At 46.2% G+C, this 22,387-nt stretch overlaps 1 protein-coding gene across 1 annotated transcript in view; it reads right to left on the bottom strand.

Moving 5' to 3' along the window:
* GTF2F2 (general transcription factor IIF subunit 2) overlaps window positions 1–17,361 on the bottom strand; it is a 71,039-nt gene extending 53,678 nt beyond the window's left edge. The window contains exons 1-4 of the mRNA XM_028728817.2: window positions 17,171–17,361; window positions 10,425–10,498; window positions 7,975–7,993; window positions 5,929–6,073 (exon numbers count right to left, since the gene is read on the bottom strand). Coding sequence (XP_028584650.2) covers window positions 5,929–6,073; window positions 7,975–7,993; window positions 10,425–10,498; window positions 17,171–17,236 — 304 coding nt within the window. The 5' untranslated portion in view covers window positions 17,237–17,361. The remainder of the gene's footprint in view (window positions 1–5,928; window positions 6,074–7,974; window positions 7,994–10,424; window positions 10,499–17,170) is intronic.
* Window positions 17,362–22,387: the final 5,026 nt, after the last annotated feature.

Below are 22,387 nucleotides of genomic sequence, written 5' to 3'. Positions count from 1 at the left end.
TTTAAAGCCCTAAACGGCCTCAGTCCTGTATACCTGAAGGAGCGTCTCCAACCCCATCATTCAGCCCGGACACTGAGGTCCAGCTCCAAGGGCCTTCTGGCGGTTCCCTCATTGTGAGAAGTGAGGTTACAGGGAACCAGACAGAGGGCCTTCTCGGTAGTGGCGCCCTCCCTGTGGAACACCCTCCCTTCAGATGTGAAGGAAATAAGCAGCTATCCTATCTTTAAAAGACATCTGAAGGCAGCCCTGTTCAGGGAAGTTTTTAATATTTAACGCTGTACTGTTTTTAACACTTGATTGGGAGCCGCCCAGAGTGGCTGGGGAAACTCAGCCAGATGGGCGGGGTATAAATAATAATAATAATAATAATAATTATTATTATTATTATTATACCATCCTTGAAGAAAGGCCACTTAATATATTTTCCATTTCCCGCATATTTTAGATTCTTGAAGAAAAAAACATGTATTTTAACTCTGTTTAGACACTAATACCACTTCATTTGCATATTGCTTTGTTGTGGGAACATATTGCTATCAATTTCACTCATTCCTTAAAACTTCCAGTACCAACTCTCCATACAGCAGCACAAAATCATGTCCCTTGCTTCTGCCTCTTTGTTCTTAAATTCTATAGTATTTTATTTTATTTTTAATCCCTGTTAAGTCAGAAAACTTCAGTCGCCGGCTAGCCTATAAACTGCAAGGAAACCAAGCACACTTAAACAAAATAGCTTAATTTGCACAGAAGGAAAATGATGCAGGCATGGCTTAAGTGTTCAAGGGTTGTGGCTCTGCTATTTTTGTACATGTGAATTCATATATATTCTCAAAATGTCTTCCTGGTTACTAATAAAGCAGGAATCGCATTCAATTTGGAAATGAAATAAGAATTCATGGAGCTGCCTTTGACCAAGTCAGGCCTTTAGTTCATCTAATTCAGTACAGTGGTACCCCGGGTTACATACGCTTCAGCTTACAGACGCTTCAGGTTACAGACTCCGCTAACCCAGAAATATTACCTCGGATTAAGAACTTTGCTTCAGGATGAGAACAGAAATCGTGCAGCAGTGGGAAGTCCCATTAGCTAAAGTGGTGCTTCAGGTTAAGAACAGTTTCAGGTTAAGAACAGACCTCAAGAACGAATTAAATTCTTAACCCGAGGTACCACTGTCTTCCCTACTCTGATGGGCAGAGACTTTCCAAGGTCTCAGATAGAGGCATTTCGTACCTGTGCTACCTAACACCAGGTAACTTGAGAAACAAAGATTTGTGGGTTCGGCTTCCAGGAGGACAGTGGATCTGAAAGGGGAGGGGAAGAATGTGCCATTTCTGGACCCAAAGTGGGTTCATACCAGATGCAAGTCAAAGCAATATTCTATTACGGTAAAAATTGTTATAATCAAATGAACATACTATTTCAATAATCAATGCCAATTCCTAATACAGTAGTACCTCTGGATACGAATGGGATCTGTTCCGGAGCCCCGTTCGCATCCAGAGCAGAACGCAACCCACGCCTGCGCATGTCGCAATTCACCACTTCTGCGCATGACTTCATTTTGAGCATCTGCGCATGCACGAGCAGCGAAACCCGGAAGTAACATGTTCCGTCGCCACGGAGCGTAACCCGAAAACGCTCAACCTGAAGCAACTTCAACCCGAGGTATGACTGCAATTCAACATACACCATTATAATGGCAGCAGAAATAGAAACTCAAGAGTTCATTTATCAAAAACCGGTAATAGAATTCAGCAACATAAATGCAAATAAATGAGAATGCCATTATAACAAGTACAACAAATTCCCATTGGGGTAATTGTGTTACTCTGCCGCAGCAAAAAACAGCAACAGGTTTGGTGGCCTCTTGAAGATTATTTATAATGAATTCATTATGATACGCTTTCATGGACTTAATACAGTGGTGCCCCGCAAGACGAATGCCTCGCAAGACGGAAAACCCGCTAGACGAAAGGGTTTTCCGTTTTTGAGTTGCTTCGCAAGACGAATTTCCCTATGGGCTTGCTTCGCAAGACGAAACGTCTTGCTAGTCTTGCGATTTTTCCCCCCGCTTCCCCCCCTTTTTCTAAGCCGCTAAGCCGCTAATAGCCTTTTAGCAGCTAATCCGCTAAACCTTTAATAGCCGCTAAGCCGCTAAGCCGCTAATAGCGCTAATCCGCTAATAGCCGTGCTTTGCAAGACGAAAAAAACGCTAGACGAAGAGAATCGCGGAACGGATTCTTTTCGTCTTGCGAGGCACCACTGTATTATTAAGAACTATTACATGTAAATTCCAGATTACATCCAAGGAACTCAGTGTAGCATTCATGGTTCTCCTCTCCATTTTATCCTCACAAACGACTGTGCAGAGGGTTAGGCAGAGAGAGAGTAAGCACAAGGTCACCAAACAGGCTTCATGGCTGAGTAGGGACTTGAACCCTGGTCTTCAAGGTCCTAGTCCAACACTCTAACCACTACAAGACACTGGCAAAAGCAGTAAAAGTTACTGTTTATGCCATTATGTGGGTTTAGAGGGATAGAGATATGGAGCTATATTTTTCTTCTAATGCTAGTGTGAGATTACTTCTTATCCACAGATTCTTGAACACAATACACATTGCTTTGCAAAAGGATCTCTCCCGTGGAACAGACATCTGATCCTGGATGGCTGGTCCATAGAAAGCAGATGAGTTTAATAATAATAATAATATAATAAATTTTATTTATATCCCGCCCTCCCCAGCCGAAGCCGGGCTCAGGGCGGCTAACAACACTAAAACAGTACAACATTATAAATACATTCTAAAAATTAATTAAAATACAAATTGATGGCAACCATAGACTAAAGCTTTGTAGAGATTGCCAAAGGAGGGAGTCAGGCTGCGCCCTAACCAAAGGCCTGGTGGAACAGCTCTGTCTTACAGGCCCTGCGAAAAGATGTCAAGTCCTGCAGGGCCCTTGTCTCTTGCGACAGGGCATTCCACCAGGTTGGAGCCGCAGCCGAAAAAGCTCTGGCTCTAGTTGAGGCCAGCCTAACCTCTCTGTGGCCTGGGACCTTCAAGATGTTTTTATTTGAAGACCGTAAGTTCCTCTGTGGGGCATACCAGGAGAGGCGGTCCCGTAGGTACGAGGGTCCTAGGCCGTATAGGGCTTTAAAGGTTAAAACCAGCACCTTAAACCTGATCCTGTACTCCACCGGGAGCCAGTGCAGCTGGTATAGCACCGGATGAATGTGATCTCGCAGCGAAGACCCCGTAAGGAGTCTCGCTGCGGCATTCTGCACCCGCTGGAGTTTCTGGGTCAGTCTCAAGGGCAGCCCCTTGAGGGCAGTTTAGAACAGGTGTGCTAAATTCTGAAGTCTTAAAACACTACTTTAATTTAAAGTTCTGAGAACTGAACCTGAAATCTTTAAATGCAAAACATGTGATCTACCAAGCTGTCACTTTACTCCTATCTGGAAACTGCAGCAATGAACCACCATTGTGTCTGCTTTTTTTTTTTTACTCTACAGCAGCATTTTACTGCTGTTAGGCTGATAGAAATGCCAGTCTTAATTTAAAATAGTGTGTAATTGTTCGCTAGGTTACACAGTAAGTGTATATTTGGGAAAAGAAACACCTAATTTGCTCATGGTGGCCTATTAATATTGAAATATATGCCAGAGACGTAGAACTGGGACAGCAATAAAGACAAAACAATGGGTAGCACAAATTGCACTGTTGCGTGGCAACCAGTTATGTACATATGGCGATGTTTACAGAACAAAATGTAGTTTATATTTCATGCACAAACAACAACAAAAAATAGCTCAGCAAACTCAAATAACTAGGGCTCACATTTACCAGCCAACTAAGCAGCACCCCCCTTTTAAAGAGATATTCCAGCTCTGAGAACAATAGACAACAGTCAAATTTAAAATCAACCATATAAATAAATCAAATCAAAGTCTGTAGAGGCAGGCAAGGATCAGAATAATAAGGCCAAAGCATCTGGTCCCTATTAACAATCTAGCTGTCATTCTCCAGGACCGTTGTAGTTTACAGGCCATTTTCAAAAGGTAGCCCCACATATACTGTATTATTAAAGGTAAAGGTAAAGGTACCCCTGCCCGTACGGGCCAGTCTTGACAGACTCTGGGGTTGTGCGCCCATCTCACTTAAGAGGCCGGGGGCCAGCGCTGTCCGGAGACACTTCCGGGTCACGTGGCCAGCGTGACGAAGCTGCATCTGGCGAGCCAGAGCCGCACACGGAAACGCCGTTTACCTTCCCGCCAGTAAGCGGTCCCTATTTATCTACTTGCACCCGGGGGTGCTTTCGAACTGCTAGGTTGGCAGGCGCTGGGACCGAGCAACGGGAGCGCACCCCGCCACGGGGATTCGAACCGCCGACCTTTCGATCGGCAAGCCCTAGGCGCTGAGGCTTTTACCCACAGCGCCACCCGCGTCCCACTGTATTATTACCTTGAATCAAATGAATGGAATTGATAGCCAAATGGCACCACACATGGGAGGGGGTACTAGGCACCGAAGGCTTCGAAGAAACAGAAACATTTTATATGGTTCCCTCTCATAACTTATGTGACCCAACATCAGGGTTCGATTCTTCCACCCACTGTCCATACTAGACCTAGCCTCTTCCCATCCAAGGCTACTGATCATGAATGAGTATGCCGATAACCCATTTGCTACATTCCAAGCCAATGATTTCAGAGAAAGGTCCAACCAATTCCTCCACTGCCTCCCACATTTTGCTTCCCCAAAAGTGGAAGAAGCAACAAGGGGGTCATCTGTCTTAGACCTGGTCCTCACCAATAGGGAAGAACTGATCAACAAAGTGGAAGTACTGGGAAATTTGGGAGGAAGTGATCATGTCCTCCTGGGATGTAGAGGCAAGGGAAAGCTGAGTGGAGTCAGACATGTACTCTAGGCTTTAGGAAGCCCAATTTCAAAAAACTTAAGGAGCTTCTTCTTCTTTTTTAATGGAGAAAGACTGTTTTCTCCTGCTCCAAAGGGTAGGATTCGAACCAATGGCTTCAAGTTACAAGAAGAGAGAGTCTGAGAAAACATCAGGGAGAACTTTCTGACAGTAAGAGGTGTTCAACAGTAGAAAAGACTCCCTCAGGAGGTGGTGGACTCTCCTTCCTTGGAGGTTTGGAAGCAGAGGTTGGATGGCCCTCTGCCATGGATGCTTTAGCTGAAATTCCTGCATTGCATAACCCTCTGGATCCCTTTCAATTCCACAGTTCTATGATCTGGTGGGCCACCATGAGAACTGGATAATGGGTTAGATCGACCATTTGCCTAATTCAGCCGGCTCTTCTTATGTTCTTGTGACATTTTAATACAAAAGAATCTGCCTACAAAAAGGTTCAGAGTTTAAAATTTTAGAATTCTGGCAACTGCCATCATTTCGTTCCATACTAATTGTTTATGCAGGGATGCGGGTGGCGCTGTGTGTTAAACCACAGAGCCTAGGACTTGCTGATCAGAAGGTCAGCGGTTCGAATCCCCGCAATGGGGTGAGCTCCCATTGCTCTGTCCCTGCTCCTGCCAACCTAGCAGTTCGAAAGCACGTCAAAGTGCAAGTAGATAAGTAGGTACCGCTCCGGCGGGAAGGGAAACGGCGTTTCCGTGCGCTGCTCTGGTTCGCCAGAAGCGGCTTAGTCATGCTGGCCACATGACCCGGAAGCTGTACGCCAGTTCCCTCAGCCAGAAAGCAAGATGAGCACCGCAACCCCAGAGTCGGCCACGACTGGACCTAATAGTCAGGGGTCGCTTTTAATTGTTTATGCTACACCACAAGCATCAAAACAGGAAAAGTCCAAACCAAAGAAACCATCTCAAAAAAATCTGGATGTAGAATTTCAATTTAGCAAACACCTCTCATTTTGCAAAACTTTAGTTAACTATCAATTTTCCTCCAACTTACCCAGTGAACTCTCTGTAAACACGGTTAACATCTGTCCTCCAACACTTTGTAAGAGAAAAGGGTGTTCTCTGGGTGCACTGATGGAAGTTGGCTTCCCACCAATATCATCAATGTTGGCAAGATCTTCATTCAAAGTGAAAGATACCTGAAAACCAAACACTGCAATAAATACTTCTTATGGAAAAGGAATTGTCGACTGCTTTGGAGAATTAATTCATTGTTCAATGTTGTTGGCATCTGTCTTGAGAGACAAAGGAAGAGTTTGCCATGAGGAGTAAAGTGCTGCTTCCTGCGTTGTTTTTGCTGCATTACCAGCACCGACGTAACCTCTCCAGGGCACAAGCCTGTATATATGGAAGTCCTGGGCTGCCCAGACAACAACAACTAATTATTATTAATAATAATTATAATAATAACATTTTTTATTTATACCCCGCCCTCCCCAGCCAAGGCCGGGCTCAGGGCAGCTAGCAAGCAATAATAAAAACAAGTTGAATGAATACAACTTAAAAACAAGATTAAAATACAACATTAAAAGATTTAAACATTAAAATATTAAAATGCAGTCTCATCACAGGAGGAGAAAAGGAAAAGAAAGAGGGGGAGGGAATCAAATTGGCTCCAAGCCAAAGGCCAGGCGGAACAACCCTGTCTTACAGGCCCTGCGGAAAGAAATCAGATCCTGCAGGGCCCTGGTCTCATGAGACAGAGCGTTTCACCAGGCTGGAGCCAGTGTTGAAAAGGCCCTGGCTCTGGTTGAAGCTAATCTAACTTCCTTAGGGCCCGGGACCACTAGGGTGTTGCTGTTTATGGACCTTGAGGCTCTCCGTGGGGCATACCGGGAGAAACCCACCTATCTGGCCGGGTTTCCCCAGCTCCCCCTCAGTCTTGCTGATGTACTACTTTGCTTTCCTTTGGACTACATTTGACACCAGCTTGGCTGCAGGAGTTGCCAGAAGGAAAAGTACAAGATGCCTAGGGACTCCACTCTGGATTTGTGTAGGGTTTACAGTGAGACATGAGCATCCAAGATGCTATGTAATGGGTGAATACTCACAAGGACTGCAACATTCTAAGAAAGAATCTTGTGAGGACATATACGTTGTGCCTGAGACAGCTGTGTAAGCTAGTACAGTTATGTCAGTTAATAACAATCTTTAATAACAGTTTTTTGTGCTGTTAGAGCAGCTGAGCAGGGGGTCTGTTCTGTTCTGCTGCTGTCTGCTTTAGAGTTAGTCAGAGTCTGCAAGAGTTTTAGTCTTAGTGATAAATTTATGTAATACATTAGTAACATAAGTAATACCTGCCTGCCTTGTACATGTGCACTTAATCTAACAAGTGCAAGGACACAGTAAGTAAGAGTTATTGTTATTTAAACATTAAAATAGTGTCTTGCATACTTTTTGTAGGAGGGAAAAAGGAATAAACAAAAGGGTTAAGCACCCCAATCTCTAGCTTTCACACAAGCTCTGTTAAGGGAATTAATAAATGTTAGTTTATTTAGCAATTCTATTTAAGTTTCACAAGTGTGAAACAGAAAAGATAACATGTACCTTCTCAGTAAAGGATTATACTGTTAGATGAAATACGACACAGAACATAAAAATATGTAACCCACCTATTTCAATATAAGGTAAAGGTAAAGGTACCCCTGCCCGTACGGGCCAGTCTTGCCAGACTCTAGGGTTGTGCGCTCATCTCACTCTATAGGCCGGGAGCCAGCGCTGTCCGCAGACACTTCCGGGTCACGTGGCCAGCGTGACAAGCTGCCTCTGGCGAGCCAGCGCAGCACACGGAACGCCGTTTACCTTCCCGCTGGTAAGCAGTCCCTATTTATCTACTTGCACCCGGGGGTGCTTTCGAACTGCTAGGTTGGCAGGCGCTGGGACCGAACGACGGGAGCGCACCCCGCTGCGGGGATTCGAACCGCCGACCTTTCGATCGGCAAGCCCTAGGCACTGAGGCTTTAACCCACAGCGCCACCCACATTCCAATATACTCCAATACAAAATATACTTTCATAATATTTGTATTTTATCTACTTACTTCTGTTCTTCCTTGATTCCTATGGAAAAAAGCAAAAGGATACAGTATTTTAATTATTTCTTATGACTACTGGAGTACAAGGAATAAAAACAAATCCCTCCTGAGGAATCTAAATGCTATATAACTGGGGAATCATTGTGGTATTTTCAGGGCTCTCCCCTCCCTCTGCTGCCTAGGTTTCAGCTCCAACAAAGAGAAACCAACCAGTTCTGTGATACCAGCAGCACTAGAGCCAGTGAGTCCCGAATTGGGACAGCCAGAATTCACACGCTCTGAGCCTGTACCCAGCTAAGGAACTGAAAGCCCTCCACATCAGGGCATCAGCAGAGGCAATAAGCCTGGAGGGAAATGACGAAAGGCCTCTTAAGGATGCAATAGGTAGGACAAATGCACATTTCAATGCTATAGATCAGGGATGTCCAACCCGCAGATTGTGATCTACCGGTAGATCCCCGGCTGATTGTGGTAGATCGCGGGATCCTTATCGTGTACAAAAAGTTATGGGGGGGAAAGCTAAAAAACTCTGTGCAATCCACCCATCCTCCTCCGCTCTCCAGTGACAATGGGTAGATCACTGCCAGATTTTTTTATACTAGGAGTAGATCACTGTCTCTTGGGAGTTGGATGTGCCTGCTATAGATGGGTTTGGGCTCCAGTTCCATGTGCAGAAAATAGTTTCACCACAGAACTGAGGTTTTTTGGCTTTCCTATTCTCTTTGCATCTCCTTGCTCCCTCCCACTAAATCTGCTCCTGATGACTGGGGCACTCTCACATGCAGTGAGAGAAGAGGACTCACCCTTAAGTTCACCCAGAATTTCAGTTCACACAGAACCCATTTGGATCAAAGGGAATGAGACTAGGAGACTGGCTAGGCTTTGGTAACTGAGATGGACTTGCAACTAGACTATTGTCAGAATCTAAATCAGCACCATGATGGTTACAAAAAAGGGGGGGGGATGACCCAAAGACTTACACGCTGAAAAAGAATGCAATCGGTGTGTCCCACTCAGCACCGTATAGAACAACCCTGTCCAATTTTGGTCACTGTGTTCGAAGTAAGATGGATTCAAACCAGGAAGGATTCAGAGTGGTCAAAACGGATAAAATGTGTGAAATGTAAGGCATGTGACATCAGAGCAAAGAACCAGGAACTTTTAGCTTCAAGGAAAGATGAGAGCCAGAGTGGTGCAGCAGTTAGATTGCTGGACTGAGACCAGGGAGACCAGGCTTCAAATCTCCTGGTAGCCATGGAGCTCACTCTCACTCACTCACCCTCAATCTAACCTACCTCACAGGGTTGTTGGGAGGATAAAATGGGGAGGAGAACTATGAATGCCACCCTAAGCTCCTTTGAGGAACAATGGGATATAAATAAAATAATAATTTGAGAATATGTCAATGTCTTACTTTCTGTTTGCTTGGGAAGTTGCACATTCATATTTATTGAAGGAATCAAGCCGTGTTATTAGTTTAGGGAACTGTTCTGTTATATGCAGTTGGGGGGGGGGAGCCTATTATAACTCTGTGGGCCCAGTGATCTCTCGAAGCAAGATCAAATATTCCCTCTCAGTACTGCCGTTCATTTGTACATCTGAAGCATACAATTTCTCCAAAAGGACCATATCCAGAGCCAAATGGACAAGGCAGAAATATAAAAACCGGCACCTGGCTTATATGGGCAGGATTCTAGGCCTCACAGGGCATATTAAAATGCCTCATCTCAAAGGCTGTATTTAGAGCCAGACTGTGTTATTGCAAACCGGTGCCTGAGTATCACATACAATCATAATGATTCAGGAACTATACTATTCAGCAACTATACTATCAGATGTGTCTCAAATAAGAAACAAACTGTAAGCCAAAAAGGTTCCACAGTACAGTGGTGCCTCGCAAGACGAAAAGAATCCATTCCGCGAGTCTCTTCGTCTTGCGGTTTTTTTGTCTTGCGAAGCAAGCCCATTAGTGGCTTAGCGGATTAGCGCTATTAGCGGCTTAGCAGGCTTAGCAGATCAGCTGATAAGCGGCTTAGCGGATCAGCTGATAAGCGGCTTAGCAGATCAGCTGATAAGCGGCTTAGCAGATCAGCTGATAAGCGGCTTAGCGGATCAGCTGATAAGCGGCTTAGCGGATCAGCTGATAAGCGGCTTAGCGGATCAGCTGATAAGCGGCTTAGCGGATCAGCTGATAAGGGGCTTAGCGGCTTGGGAAAAGGGGGGGGGGGAGGAAAAAAAACCTGCAGGAACTCGCAAGACATTTTCGTCTTGCGAAGCAAGCCCATAGGAAATTTGTTTTGCGAAGCACCTCCAAAACGGAAAACCCTTTCGTCTAGCGGGTTTTCCATCTTGCGAGGCATTCGTCTTGCGGGGCACCCCTGTAGTTCCTTCTCCCCCCTACCCCATCCACTACCCAAACAAAAGAAAATCTGAATGCACAATATAAGCACTCTTACTTGGCAATTCTTAGCTTCCCAACTTCACCTCTTCCTGAAGCCTTATTCCACTGTTGTGATAAGTATTTTGGAACCTATAAAAAAGGCAACAAAATAAAATAAAATCCAGTGAGTACATACAGAAAAGAAACATGTACTTTAATTTTCTCTCTCTTCCCCCACTCTTTCAATCCTGAGACAGGAAGAACTACATATTTCAGGATGTAGAAGAAAGCAACACTAAATCAAAATATATTATAGCTTGCTTTCTTAAGCAGTAAAGAACAAAGAGAACATCAGCGTTACAATAGAATCATATTCATGAATTTCAAACAATATAATTACAAATCAAACAAAGCACTGATCACAATTTGTAGCACTATTGTTTTAAAATGAATTACAAGAGGGAGAACAGGATATGCATCACCTTTACTTTTTATTAACATTATAATGATTGGCACACAAGTAGTAAGAGAGTTTTCAAACATAATACATTTGTCTACAGACTACTAACACTACAGAAATTAATAAAGGTTTTTTTAAAATTAAATAAAACCCATCTTTGTATCTTTTCCCTGAAATTGATATAATTCATTATTTTTCCATGATAATGCTATAGCATATTCCCACTACACTACCAAATTTGTTTAGAAACATGGGCTAAGTTCTGTTTTGCCAAGCCTGATCTTTTCTCTCTTCCCAACCATCACCCTAATTTACAAACCCAGTAAAAAAAGAAAAAGAACGTTTAGGACCAAAGATTGATGATGGGAGAGCCATGAAGACAAAGGAAAGTGCAAGTGGTGAGAGAAAGACTGCCAGAGGAGGCTCTTCGGAAATTCAGCTAGGTTTGTTTTGTTGTTGTCGTTGTTTTTTCTTTGATGGGAGTATAGAAAGTTGGAAATTAAGTTTTTAAAAGGAGCAAACAGAGCAGTTTAGCACCCAAGTACCGTAATTTTCGCTCCATAACACACAGTTTTTTCCTCCTAGAAAGTAAGGGGAAATGTCTGTGCGTGTTATGGAGCGAATGCCTACGGATGGCAGGGGAATCTTCTGCAGTTGTGAGCAGTCCGTGGCTCGCTTTGAAACAGCAAAGCGGGTGTAAGCGGCTCCTGTCAGCGAGCCCAGCCGGGGAGGAGGGAGAGAAGCAGAGCGGGGTTGGCTGCTTTAAAACAACCCTGTGCTCTCTGTCCCTGCCTGCAGTTTTTTGCTGTCCAATTTTGGATTAGCCACTGTAGGGGCTGTGTGTGTGTGTGCTTGAGCTATCTTTCTCCTCCTCCTGCTTCCCGTTCACTCCCCCAGCGCCCCTGCGACTTTAGGGCGACTTTAGCATGGATCCACATGGATCCTCAGGATTTTTGCATTGGGCTACCCCAAACTCACCGTCAGATCACATGTCTGTGGCCACAGCATGAACCACAAAAATCATACATCCACTGTTTCGTTTAGAATATTTTTTTCTTGTTTTCCTCCTCTAAAAACTACGTGCGTGTTATGGTCTGGTGCGTGTTATAGAGCGAAAAATATGGTAATCGAAGTCCATAGCCAAGATTCTTCGTAATCCAAAAAAGAAAGCAGAAGCACATGGGGAGAGTTGCTCTGGCCAGGTATGCTCCCTCCTATATTCATTCATTTACACACACACACACACACACACACACACACACACACACACACACTTTCCCCCTCCCCTTTAAATTCTCTCTCCCAGGAGCTTCCTAACAGAGCAGAAAAGCCTCATTGGCCATGCTCTCATTTCATTTCTCCCCCCTCCCCCACCTATTCCCATTTTTTTGTCCTCAGAAGATGCTGAAAAGCCTTCTGCCATGCATGTGTGTGCGCACTTTCTCCTACCCATCCAGCCTTCTCCTTCCCCCAACACAAAAAAGCAGACCCTCAAAAAGCAGTTCTATCAGGGGCTGTGGTGACGGAGAAGGAGGGCAGGAAAGCCAGTGGCAAGGAGGCTACGATAGCTCCCTTCCCCACTAATTCAGTAAAAGAGAAAACTAACAGAACCTGGCTCCCATTGCCGAAATGAGGCAGGGAGGTGAGTTCAGGCTCCCTTCTCCTTGCATAGAAATGAACAAAATCGTACCCCCGCCCTCTTCATTTAGCAAAGCAGTCAGTAACAGCATCCATGGTCAGAAAGCCTGCCACAGTCAGAAACACAAGCTGTTTCAAGGCCAGAAAACACACCAGTGTTAAAAAGCACTGCCAGATCTACCTATGTGTAGTCCACCACTCTTGCTCAGTCTGTGTATTGTCCCCACTCCAATCTTTTTTGCCAGGGCCAGAATTTATTTATATTATTACATTTACTAGCTGAAAGTGCCCAGCCTTACCAGGGAATGCTAAGATACCAAATAATATAGAGATTTTTAAACAGATAGTGGTTTTAAGGCTGTCCATGTGCACATCAACCCGCGGCCATAGTGACCTGGGGAACACCTGACCCAGATACAGCCACAAATCAATTTGGGATTGTGACCTATCTAGTCAGGAAAAGGGCCGGGCAAGCAGGCGCTGCCTCTCCTTTCCTCTTTGTCTGACTACACTGCAGAGAGCAGGAGGCTTCAATTCTGCTGGTGCTGCTTTGTCAATGCATTCCTTGCAGCAAACAGGCTGGTGAAACAGACTCCTGCAGCCAGGATAGCGCCCTTGGAGTGCGATTTCTACAAGCTGCTGCATATGGTTGTCTGCTATGCCAGGCCTCCCTGGCCTCCCCATTCTGCCATTCCTTCCACCCAGATATTAAAAGCTTCCCAATACTAGGCTGCCTTCAGATGTCTACAGAAGGTTGTATAATTGTTATCTCTTTGACATCTGATGGGAGGGTGTACCACAGAGTGGGCACCGCTACCAAGGACCTCTGCCGGGTTCCCTGCAACTTCACTTCTCGCAGTGAGGGCCCTCAGAACTGGGCCTCAACGTCCAGGCTGAACAATGCGGGTGGAGACACTCCTTCAAGTATACAGGACCGAAGTCATTTGTGCTTGGAAGCATACTGGGAGTCAATGTAGATCTTTCAGGACCAGTGTTATATGGTCTCGGTGGCCACTCGTAGTCACCAATCTGGCAGCCACATTCTGGATTAGCTGTAGCTTCCAAGTCACCTTCAAAGGTAGCCCCATGCAGAGCACATTGCAGTAGTCCAAGCAGGAGATAACCAGAAAATGCACCACTCTGGAAAGACAGTGTGCAGGCAGGTAGGGTCTCAGCTGGCATACCATATGGAGCTGGTAAATAACCACTCTGGACACAGAATTAACTTCTGCCTCCATGAACAGCTGTGAGTCCAAAATGACCCCAAGGCTGCACATCTTGTCCTTCAGAGGCACAGTTACCCATTCAAAACCCAGGAGTCCCCCACACCTGCTCGCCCCCTGTACTCCAGAAACAGTATTTCTGTCTTGTTGGGATTCAACCTCAATCCGTTAACCGCCATACATTTTCAACTGCCTCCAGACATTCACACAAGATGTTCAATGCCTTCACTGATTCCAATTTAAACAATGGGTAGAGATGAGTATCATCCACATATTGGTGAACAACCAGCCCAACCCCGATGATTCCTCCCAACAGTTTCATATAGATATTGAAAAGAATGGGGAGAGAACGGAGCCCTGAGGCACTCCACAAGGGCCCTGGCCCCGAAGGCACTGTGGACGATGAAGCATGTTTTTTCCTTGGCGCGTCGGGCACTGACAGTGGAGGGACACCCTCTGCCACCAGCACCCGGCGTGTGGAAGAACAAACTCCATCAGCCATGGCCCTCCAAGGTGCTGGGGTGAAACTGCCGCTGCTCCTGCCAAGTGAGCTGCGGTGGTTTCACCCTGGCACCTTGTGGAGCCAGGCCCAATGTAGCTTGTTCCTCCCTCCACTTTTCAACGTTGCAATGTATCACTATATCATGATGGTTGGCTGGTGATACATCACAATGTTGAAAAGCTGATATCATTCAGTCCTAGTGAGGTCCCTGCAGACTGGAGGCAGGCAACTGTTGCCCCCATCTTCAAAAGGGGAGAAAATGAAGACCCAGGTAACTACTGACTGGTGAGCTTGACGCTGATACTAGGAAAGACCCTAGAACAGATAATTCAACTGTTGGTCTGTGAGCCCTTAGAAAAGGATGCTGTGATTACTAAGTATGGTATGGGTTTCTCAAAAACATGTCATGCCAGTAGAATCTCATTTCTTTTTTGATACAGTTGCAAGCTTGGTGGATCAGGGGGATACTGTGGATGTAGTATATCTTGTCTTCAGTAAGGCTTTTGACATTATATTATTGCGAGGTACTGATAAAATGTGGGCTAGACAAGGTAACTTAGGTAAATCTGTAGCTGGTTGACTGACTGAACCCAAAGAGTGCTCACTAATAGTTCCTCATCATCCTGGTAAAAATTGACAAGTGGAGTGCTGCAGGGTTCTGTCCTGGGCCTATTGTTCAACATCTCTATGAATGTATTGGATGACGGAACTGAGCGGATGCTCATCAGATTTGCAGATGAGACAAAACTGGGAGGAGCAGCTAATGGTTCAGAAGACAAAATTGGAATTCAAGATGACCTTAACAGATTTGAGAACTGGGCCCAAACAAATTTAATTTCAACAGGGACAAATGTCAGGTTCTACACCTACACAGGAATAATCACCTGCACAAATATAAGATGGGGCTCACCTGGGTTGCAAGCAGTGCTTGTGAAAAGGATCTAAGTGTCTTAGCATACCACAAGCTGAACATGAGTCAACAACACACAACAGTGTCATGCAGCAACAAAAAAAAGCTAATGATATTCTAGGCTGCATCAACAGAATAGTGTCCTGATGAAGTAACAGCACTGCTCTATTTCACTTTGATCAGACCACAACTGTAATACTGTGTCCAGTTCTGGGCACCACAGTTTAAGAAGTATATTGAAAAGCTGGAACATGTACAGAGGAGGATGAGCAAGATGACCAAGGGTCTGGAAACCAAGCCTTAAGAGCAGGGGTCCACAAAATAAGGACCATGGGCCGGATAAGGCCCCAGGGACTCGTTTATCCGGCCCGCAGCAACCCCCACCGCCTGCTGCCACCGCCTCCTCTTACCAGCGTTGCGCTGCGCAGCTCCCCACTTTCGGGTCAGAGGAGCACCAGAAATAGCTTGGGCGCATGCGCAAGCGTTATTTGTGCATGCACAAGCGTTATTTCCGGTACACATCCGGGTCGGAGGAGGCCCGTGCACATAAAGCTATTTTCGGTGCTCCTCCGACCCGGAAGTGCACCAGAAATAGCGTTTGCCTATGAGTATGGGCACATGCTCCCCCGCCCTCCAGCCCGCCGCGTGATCGGCGTTGGAGACACCGGCCCGAGGCACAGTAAGTTTGCTGACTCCTGCTTAAGATGAACAGTTGAAGGAGTTGGGTATGTTTAGCTTGATAAAGAGGAGACTGAAAGGAGATGTGAGAGCCATCTGCAAATATCTAAAGGGCTGTCAAATGGAAGTTGGAGTAAGCTTGTTTCCTCCCGCTCCAGAGGAGGGTAGGACTCGAACCACTGGCTTCAAGCTGGGACACTGAGGTCCAGCTCCGAGGGCTTTCTGGCAGTTCCCTCAGTCCGAGAACTGAGCTTACAGGGAACCAGGCAGAGGGCCTTCTCGGTAGTGGCATCCGCCCTGTGGAACGCCCACCCATCAGATGTCAATGAGAAGAGCCACCATATGACATTTAGAAGACATCTGAAGGCAGCCCTGTTTAGGGAAGTTTTTAATGTTTGATGTTTTATCATGTTTTTAATATTCTGTTGTGAGCCGCCCAAAGTGGCTGGGGAAACCTAGCCAGATGGGCAGGCTATAAATAATAAATTACTATTACAGTGGTACCTCTGGTTACGTACAGTGGTGCCCCGCAAGACGAATGCCTCGCAAGACGAAAAACTTGCTAGACGAAAGGGTTTTCTGTTTTTTGAGTCGTTCCGCAAGACGAATTTCCCTAGGGGCTTGCTTCGCAAGACGAAACGTCTTGCGAGTTCTTGTGAGTTTTTTTCCTTTTTCTTAAAGCCGCTAAGCCGTTAATAGCCGTGCTTCGCAAGACGAAAAAACCGCAAGACGAAGAGACCCGCGGAACGGATTAATTTCGTCTTGCGAGGCACCACTGTACTTAATTCCATACTTAACTTGAAACTGTTCTTAACCTGAAGCAGCACTTTAGCTAATGGGGCCTCCTGCTGCCGCCAGAGCCCGATTTCTGTTCTCATCCTGAAGCAAAGTTCTTAACCTGAAGCACTATTTCTGGGTTAGCGGAGTCTGTAACCTGAAGCGTATGTAACCCGAGGCACCACTGTATATTATTACTCCGACTAAACACCAGGAAGAGCTTTCTGATGCTAACTGGCTCCCTCGGCAGGTGGCGGGACTCTTTCCTTGGTGGGTTTCACAGCTGAGGTTGGACGGCCACCTCTCATGGATGATAGGTGGGGCGGGGGGGAGAGATCTAGTTGAGACCCCCGAGTTGCAGGGGGTTGGGCTAGATGACCCCCCGGAGTCCCTTCCAACTCTGCAATTCTATGAGGGGGTGGGGTCGTCAACCCCCCCCCCCGGCCCCCGAAGCTCCGTTGGTCAGAGCAGAGGGGGGGGGTCGTCGGCCTGAGGCCCCTGAGAAGGCCGGGGGGGGGCCGAGGGCGCTTCAAACCCCCCTGTTTCCCTCAGTTTTCGTGGGGGTCGGGGACGCTCCTGAGGGCGACCCTCTGAGGTGAATAACCTGGCGTCCGCATCAATAGCCGGGGCTCACCTTGACGAGCCACATGCCCGTGTTCTGCTTGGCCCCGGCCAGGTCCAGCTCCCCCTTGTCGCTCATCGCGGCCTCGCAGCGAGAGCGCCGTGAGGGGAAACGGCAGGAACCGGCGGCGCACTCCCAGCTACGGAAGCCCGCAGAGGCCAAACGTCCTCGGGCCGGCGGCCGCTTCCCAACGCCCGCCCCCTTTTCCGTGCACGCTGCGCGAACGCCTCGCCGGCGGAACGCGCGCGTCGACGTCACCCGAGGGGCGGGGACTGCCCCGCGTCAAGCTCCGCCCACTGGAGGAGAAGAATGGAAATGCAAATTGCATTGCGTTGTATTGCATTGTATATAAAATAAAATAAAATAAAATAAAATAAAATTTGTTTAAGGTACCCTAAAGAAAACTGCTCTTCCTAGGAACGGAAAGGTGTTGTTGTTTTTGCAAACTGTACCCGCCTCTCGAGGAAACATGCAATAGGGATCGTTATTGATCCTGCTTGAAAAACTCCACAAAGGTGGGGAAATAGCTCGTCCCCTCCTCTGCTGCCTAGCAACCAGACCAGGTAGCGCCAGATATTTTTGGGCGCAGCTTTTCCTCATCCCTTTGCAGATGGACGGACTGCGGCTCTTGGCTCTTCGATGATGGTCTGTGTAGGATCAAGGATGTAAAAAGCAGCCTCTCCCCTTCTTGCCTTCGGTGGTTGCTGCTAATGGGGCTGCACGCAGGTTTGTGAATCAAATGCCTTATGTTTTCCAGTGCTTTCAGCAGACCCCAAGCAATGCCCGTGTACTGTCTCACTATTCAGAAGTGGGAAGCATGGAACAATCAATTCTCACGTGGAACACAGCAGCTGAAAAATAGGTGGCAAATTTGGAACAGATTCAGAATCCAGAGTAATCTCATGATAATACAGTACAAATACTTCTCTAATGCCAACTAGTTAAAAACACACACACATCCATTTCATTTATGGATTGTTGTTATTTGATTGTTGTTAGCCGCCCTGAGCCCGGCTTCGGCTGGGGAGGGCGGGATATAAATAAAATTATTATTATTATTTATTATTTAGTCACAAAGAGATTGACTGATCTACTAGATTTCATACAATGGATCTTGCAGCCCAAAGTGAGTTTTTGACTTCAGTTAAAATATATCTTAGGAAATAAATGAATCTTAGATCTATAGATTTCACTGTTTATACCCACAGACATCCTTGTTCTTATTTATTTGTCTGCCCGAAAACCTATGTACATTATCTATCTGCTACAGAGTTATTGCTGGTTGTGTGTGATTCTGGGCACTTTCTATAAGACATACATTGAAATGACTGATATTCTGTTTAACAACAAACTCTAAACCTCCTCGGCATTCACTGGTGGTTAGGCTTGTTCATTTGAACCAAAAGGGTGTATTCTGCTGGCTCCATAGTGTGGGACATTAGTGCAGTCAAGCCAACAATTCATGTTTTGCCAGATAGGCTGCAGGTTTCTCACATATCCAATTGCATTTGATTGATGACAAATTCATTTAAGTTACAACTGAAAGGCGCAACATTATTCTACAAATTCCCAAGTGAGCTCTCTCTAATCAGCTTTCACGAATACCATAATCACATTCCCCACATTGAAGGAATGCCAATTAGTAGCCAAAGAGTAAGTGAATTTTAAATTGGGATACCCAAAGCAGATTTTGCTAAACACCTGTAGAAATTAGTTCCTAGTTATCCAGTTTTTATGCATAACTAATGCCTTGGTACAAAAAAAAAATCCACTGTCTTTACAGATGATAAACTATTGTTGACAACTATCAGGCATTTTATGCTTTAGCTCCCAACATTATGCTATAGGTTAGCAGGAAATGCTGATTGTTTAAACACTGGATGGAAACCACTAGGCTATGAAGCTCTTAACAAGGCTGGCATTTAATGTGATAGAAAAATATCCTCCACAAAATGACACTATAAGCCCCCTCCCTTAAACAAACAAGAACCCAGAATTGTGCCACACTTAGAAAAATAGTAGAAGTGCAGGCTTTTATGTCTCCTGCAATGTTAATACAATTAAAAGAGTAGAGAAAATAGCAGCTTGATGTCTTTTAGGATAGGGAGGTATAAAGGCGCTTCAAAGTTTATATTCATTCCTTTTGTAAAACACTTCACAGCATCCCAACATCTCCTCATACATTCAGAAGGATCAATCTCTCTATATAATGGGGTCACGAAGAGTCGGACATGACTAATCGACTAAACAACAAACCACTGCCAAATATGGCCAAAAACAAAGGTTGCAGAAAAGCTTGAAAAAGGTATCACTGAATGCAGAGGGTGAGGCGAGGCAGTTCATCCTGCTAATGTATAAGTAAAAAGGTAAAGGTAAAGGTACCCCTGCCAGTACGGGCCAGTCGTGACCAACTCTGGGGTTGCGTGCTCATCTTGCTTAAGAGGCCGGGAGCCAGCGCTGTCCGGAGACACTTCCGGGTCACGTGGCCAGCATGGCGAAGCTGCTCTGGCGAGCCACCGCCAGCGCAGCGCACGGAAACGCTGTTTACCTTCCTGCTATAAAGTGGTACCTATTTATCTACTTGCACTTAGGGGTGCTTTCGAATTGCTAGGTGGGCAGGAGCTGGGACCGGATGACAGGAGCTCACCCCACCGCGGGGATTCGAACCGCCGAGCATACGATCGGCAAGTCCTAGGCACTGAGGTTTTACCCACAGCACCACCTGCGTGGGTGTATAAGTATAAGTACAGCACAATAAACATCTGGGAGCAAAGCAATTTGCACACAGAGGTCTTTTCAGATCCCCATGTCCAGTGACAACCCAAATGTTACCCCAAAGATCAGGGCTTCCTTTAAGTAGCACCCAACAAGGAAATTCAGGCACCCCCCTCCCAGTGAACCAAATTTCAAAGTATTAATATTTAAAATATTGCTTTGAGTGTATCTGCCCGCTTTCGTGACTCCACTTGTCCCTATTGTTCTCGTCTTCAATGCTGATTCTGTAAGACACATTAGCAGAAGTCCCTGTGATTTTTAATTGCTTGCTGGAGAAACAAACAGCATTTGACCCATGCAGCCTGATGCATTAATAGCTCTCCAGATGCCTTCTGCTAGCGAGATATTTCCCCCGCCACCCAATGGTTGCTAGGGAGACTATGCGCCCGTCTCATGCTGCTGACACCAAGCTTTGGCAGCCTTGACTGCTTTCTTCCCGTTGAGACCTACTGAAATCCTAGTCAATGCTTCAACAGATTTCTACGGAGAACTTGGTTTGCATTCTGGTAGATTAATAAGCAGTGTTATTTTTCTAGAAAAAGAGGTGCCACAACTCACCACGAACACCTTCCTTATTGTCTTATAATGGCAATAGTGCCCACCTAAGAGGTTCCGGAACCAAATTACGGCTGTGGGGAAAAAAGCCCTGTTAATAAGGAAGCAGACAGAGTAATGAAATTTCCAGAGTCGTAAACACATAAGGGGGGCGTGGGTGGCGCTGTGGGTAAAACCTCAGCGCCTAGGACTTGCCAATCGTATGGTCAGCGGTTCGAATCCCCGCGGCGGGGTGAGCTCCCGTCGTTCAGTCCCAGCTCCTGCCCACCTAGCAGTTCGAAAGCACTCAAGTGCAAGTAGATAAATAGGTACCGCTTTATAGCGGGAAGGTAAACGGCGTTTCCGTGTGCTGCGCTGGCTCGCCAGAGCAGCTTCGTCACGCTGGCCACGTGACCTAGAAGTGTCTCCGGACAGCGCTGGCCCCCGGCCTCTTAAGTGAGATGGGCGCACAACCCTAGAGTCGGACACGACTGGCCCATACGGGCAGGGGTACCTTTACCTTTTAAACACATAAGAGTCAAGCACCAAATGTTCTCATTGCTTAACAGTTTATTTATGAATGAGGGACAAGAGGAGACTGTGGTGTCTTTATGATATATGGTTTGTTTACACAAATATACAACCTGAGCCTACTGTTGAGTGACTCACAGCATTAACACCCCAAGCAGGTCTTGCTTCTCCCATAGCCTCAGCCTTGGATTTCAACAGAAATCAGGCGCGTCTCTCCTTCACAGAAGTCACCCTGCAGCCTGCTTCTAGCTCCTAGCTGTCACACACCTCTTTTGCCCTTCTAACTGCCAGCCAGTTGGGCCCACCCATTTGCTCACTAGCACAGAGCCACTTCCTTTGTTACCTTTATGTTCCATACTTAGGGATTGTTATGGACTGACGCAGGGGTCAGCAAACCTTTTCAGCAGGGGGCCGGTCCACTGTCCCTCAGACCTTGTGGAGGGCCGGACTATATTATGAAGAAAAAAAATATGAACGAATTCCTATGCCCCACAAATAACCTAGAGATGCATTTTAAATAAAAGCACACATTCTACTCATGTAAAAACACCAGGCAGGCCCCACAAATAACCCAGAGATGCATTTAAAATAAAAAGACACATTCTACTCATGTAAACACATGCTGATTCCCGGACCATCTGCGGGCCGGATTTAGAAGGCAATTGGGCCGGATCTGGCCCCCAGACCTTAGTTTGCCTACCCATGGACTGACGGGTGCAGAGGAGCGGTGGAAGGCACCAGGTGGGGAACCCCCCAGGAACTCCCGGGGGAAGAAGGTTCAGAGCTAGGAAATTGGTGGCGGGACTAAGATGGATGGTCAGAGGGAGAAGAAGGAACAGAATGGGAAGAGGTGGTGTTGGAAGCTAAAGAGGCAACAGGGTTTCGTGAGCAGGAAGAGGCTGGGGCAGAGAGCAGTCCAGACTCAGAGGCAGAAGAGGAGGCTGGAGAGGAGAGGGGACAGGAGGCAGAGATGAGGTAGGCTGCTGAAGAATTCTGGGAGTCTCCCTATCCTGGTCTCCCACAACTTGCAGATAAATGAAGAGAGCAGATCAAAGTGAGACAAGACAAAGGAGCCTTGGGTTGCTGGGAAAGAACCTTAGAGGGAGGGGGAACCTTAGAGAGTAGTGGGAAGGCAGGGACCTTCAGTCCTCGCAACTGCTTCATTGGGGCAAGAGCTGCTGGGAAAAGCTGCTGTGACCACTAGGGCTGAGCTGTTTTGTTTCTTTGATGAAAGAGTTGACTTCACTGACATCAGGTGCTTTATTGTCTTATTGCTGACCTGCAAGTGATTCCAGCTCCTACCGGCAGAAAAAGATTTTTTTGAAAAAATCCCTAAGCCCCCGGGGTCACAATTTCATCAAAAATCTGACTTTCGGCCATTCACTCAAA

Source organism: Podarcis muralis, chromosome 6, assembly GCF_964188315.1.
Source record: "Podarcis muralis chromosome 6, rPodMur119.hap1.1, whole genome shotgun sequence".
NCBI classification, from domain to species: domain Eukaryota; kingdom Metazoa; phylum Chordata; class Lepidosauria; order Squamata; family Lacertidae; genus Podarcis; species Podarcis muralis.
Note: the sequence above shows the minus strand (reverse complement) of the source record. Positions and strands in the feature narration are given on the sequence as shown.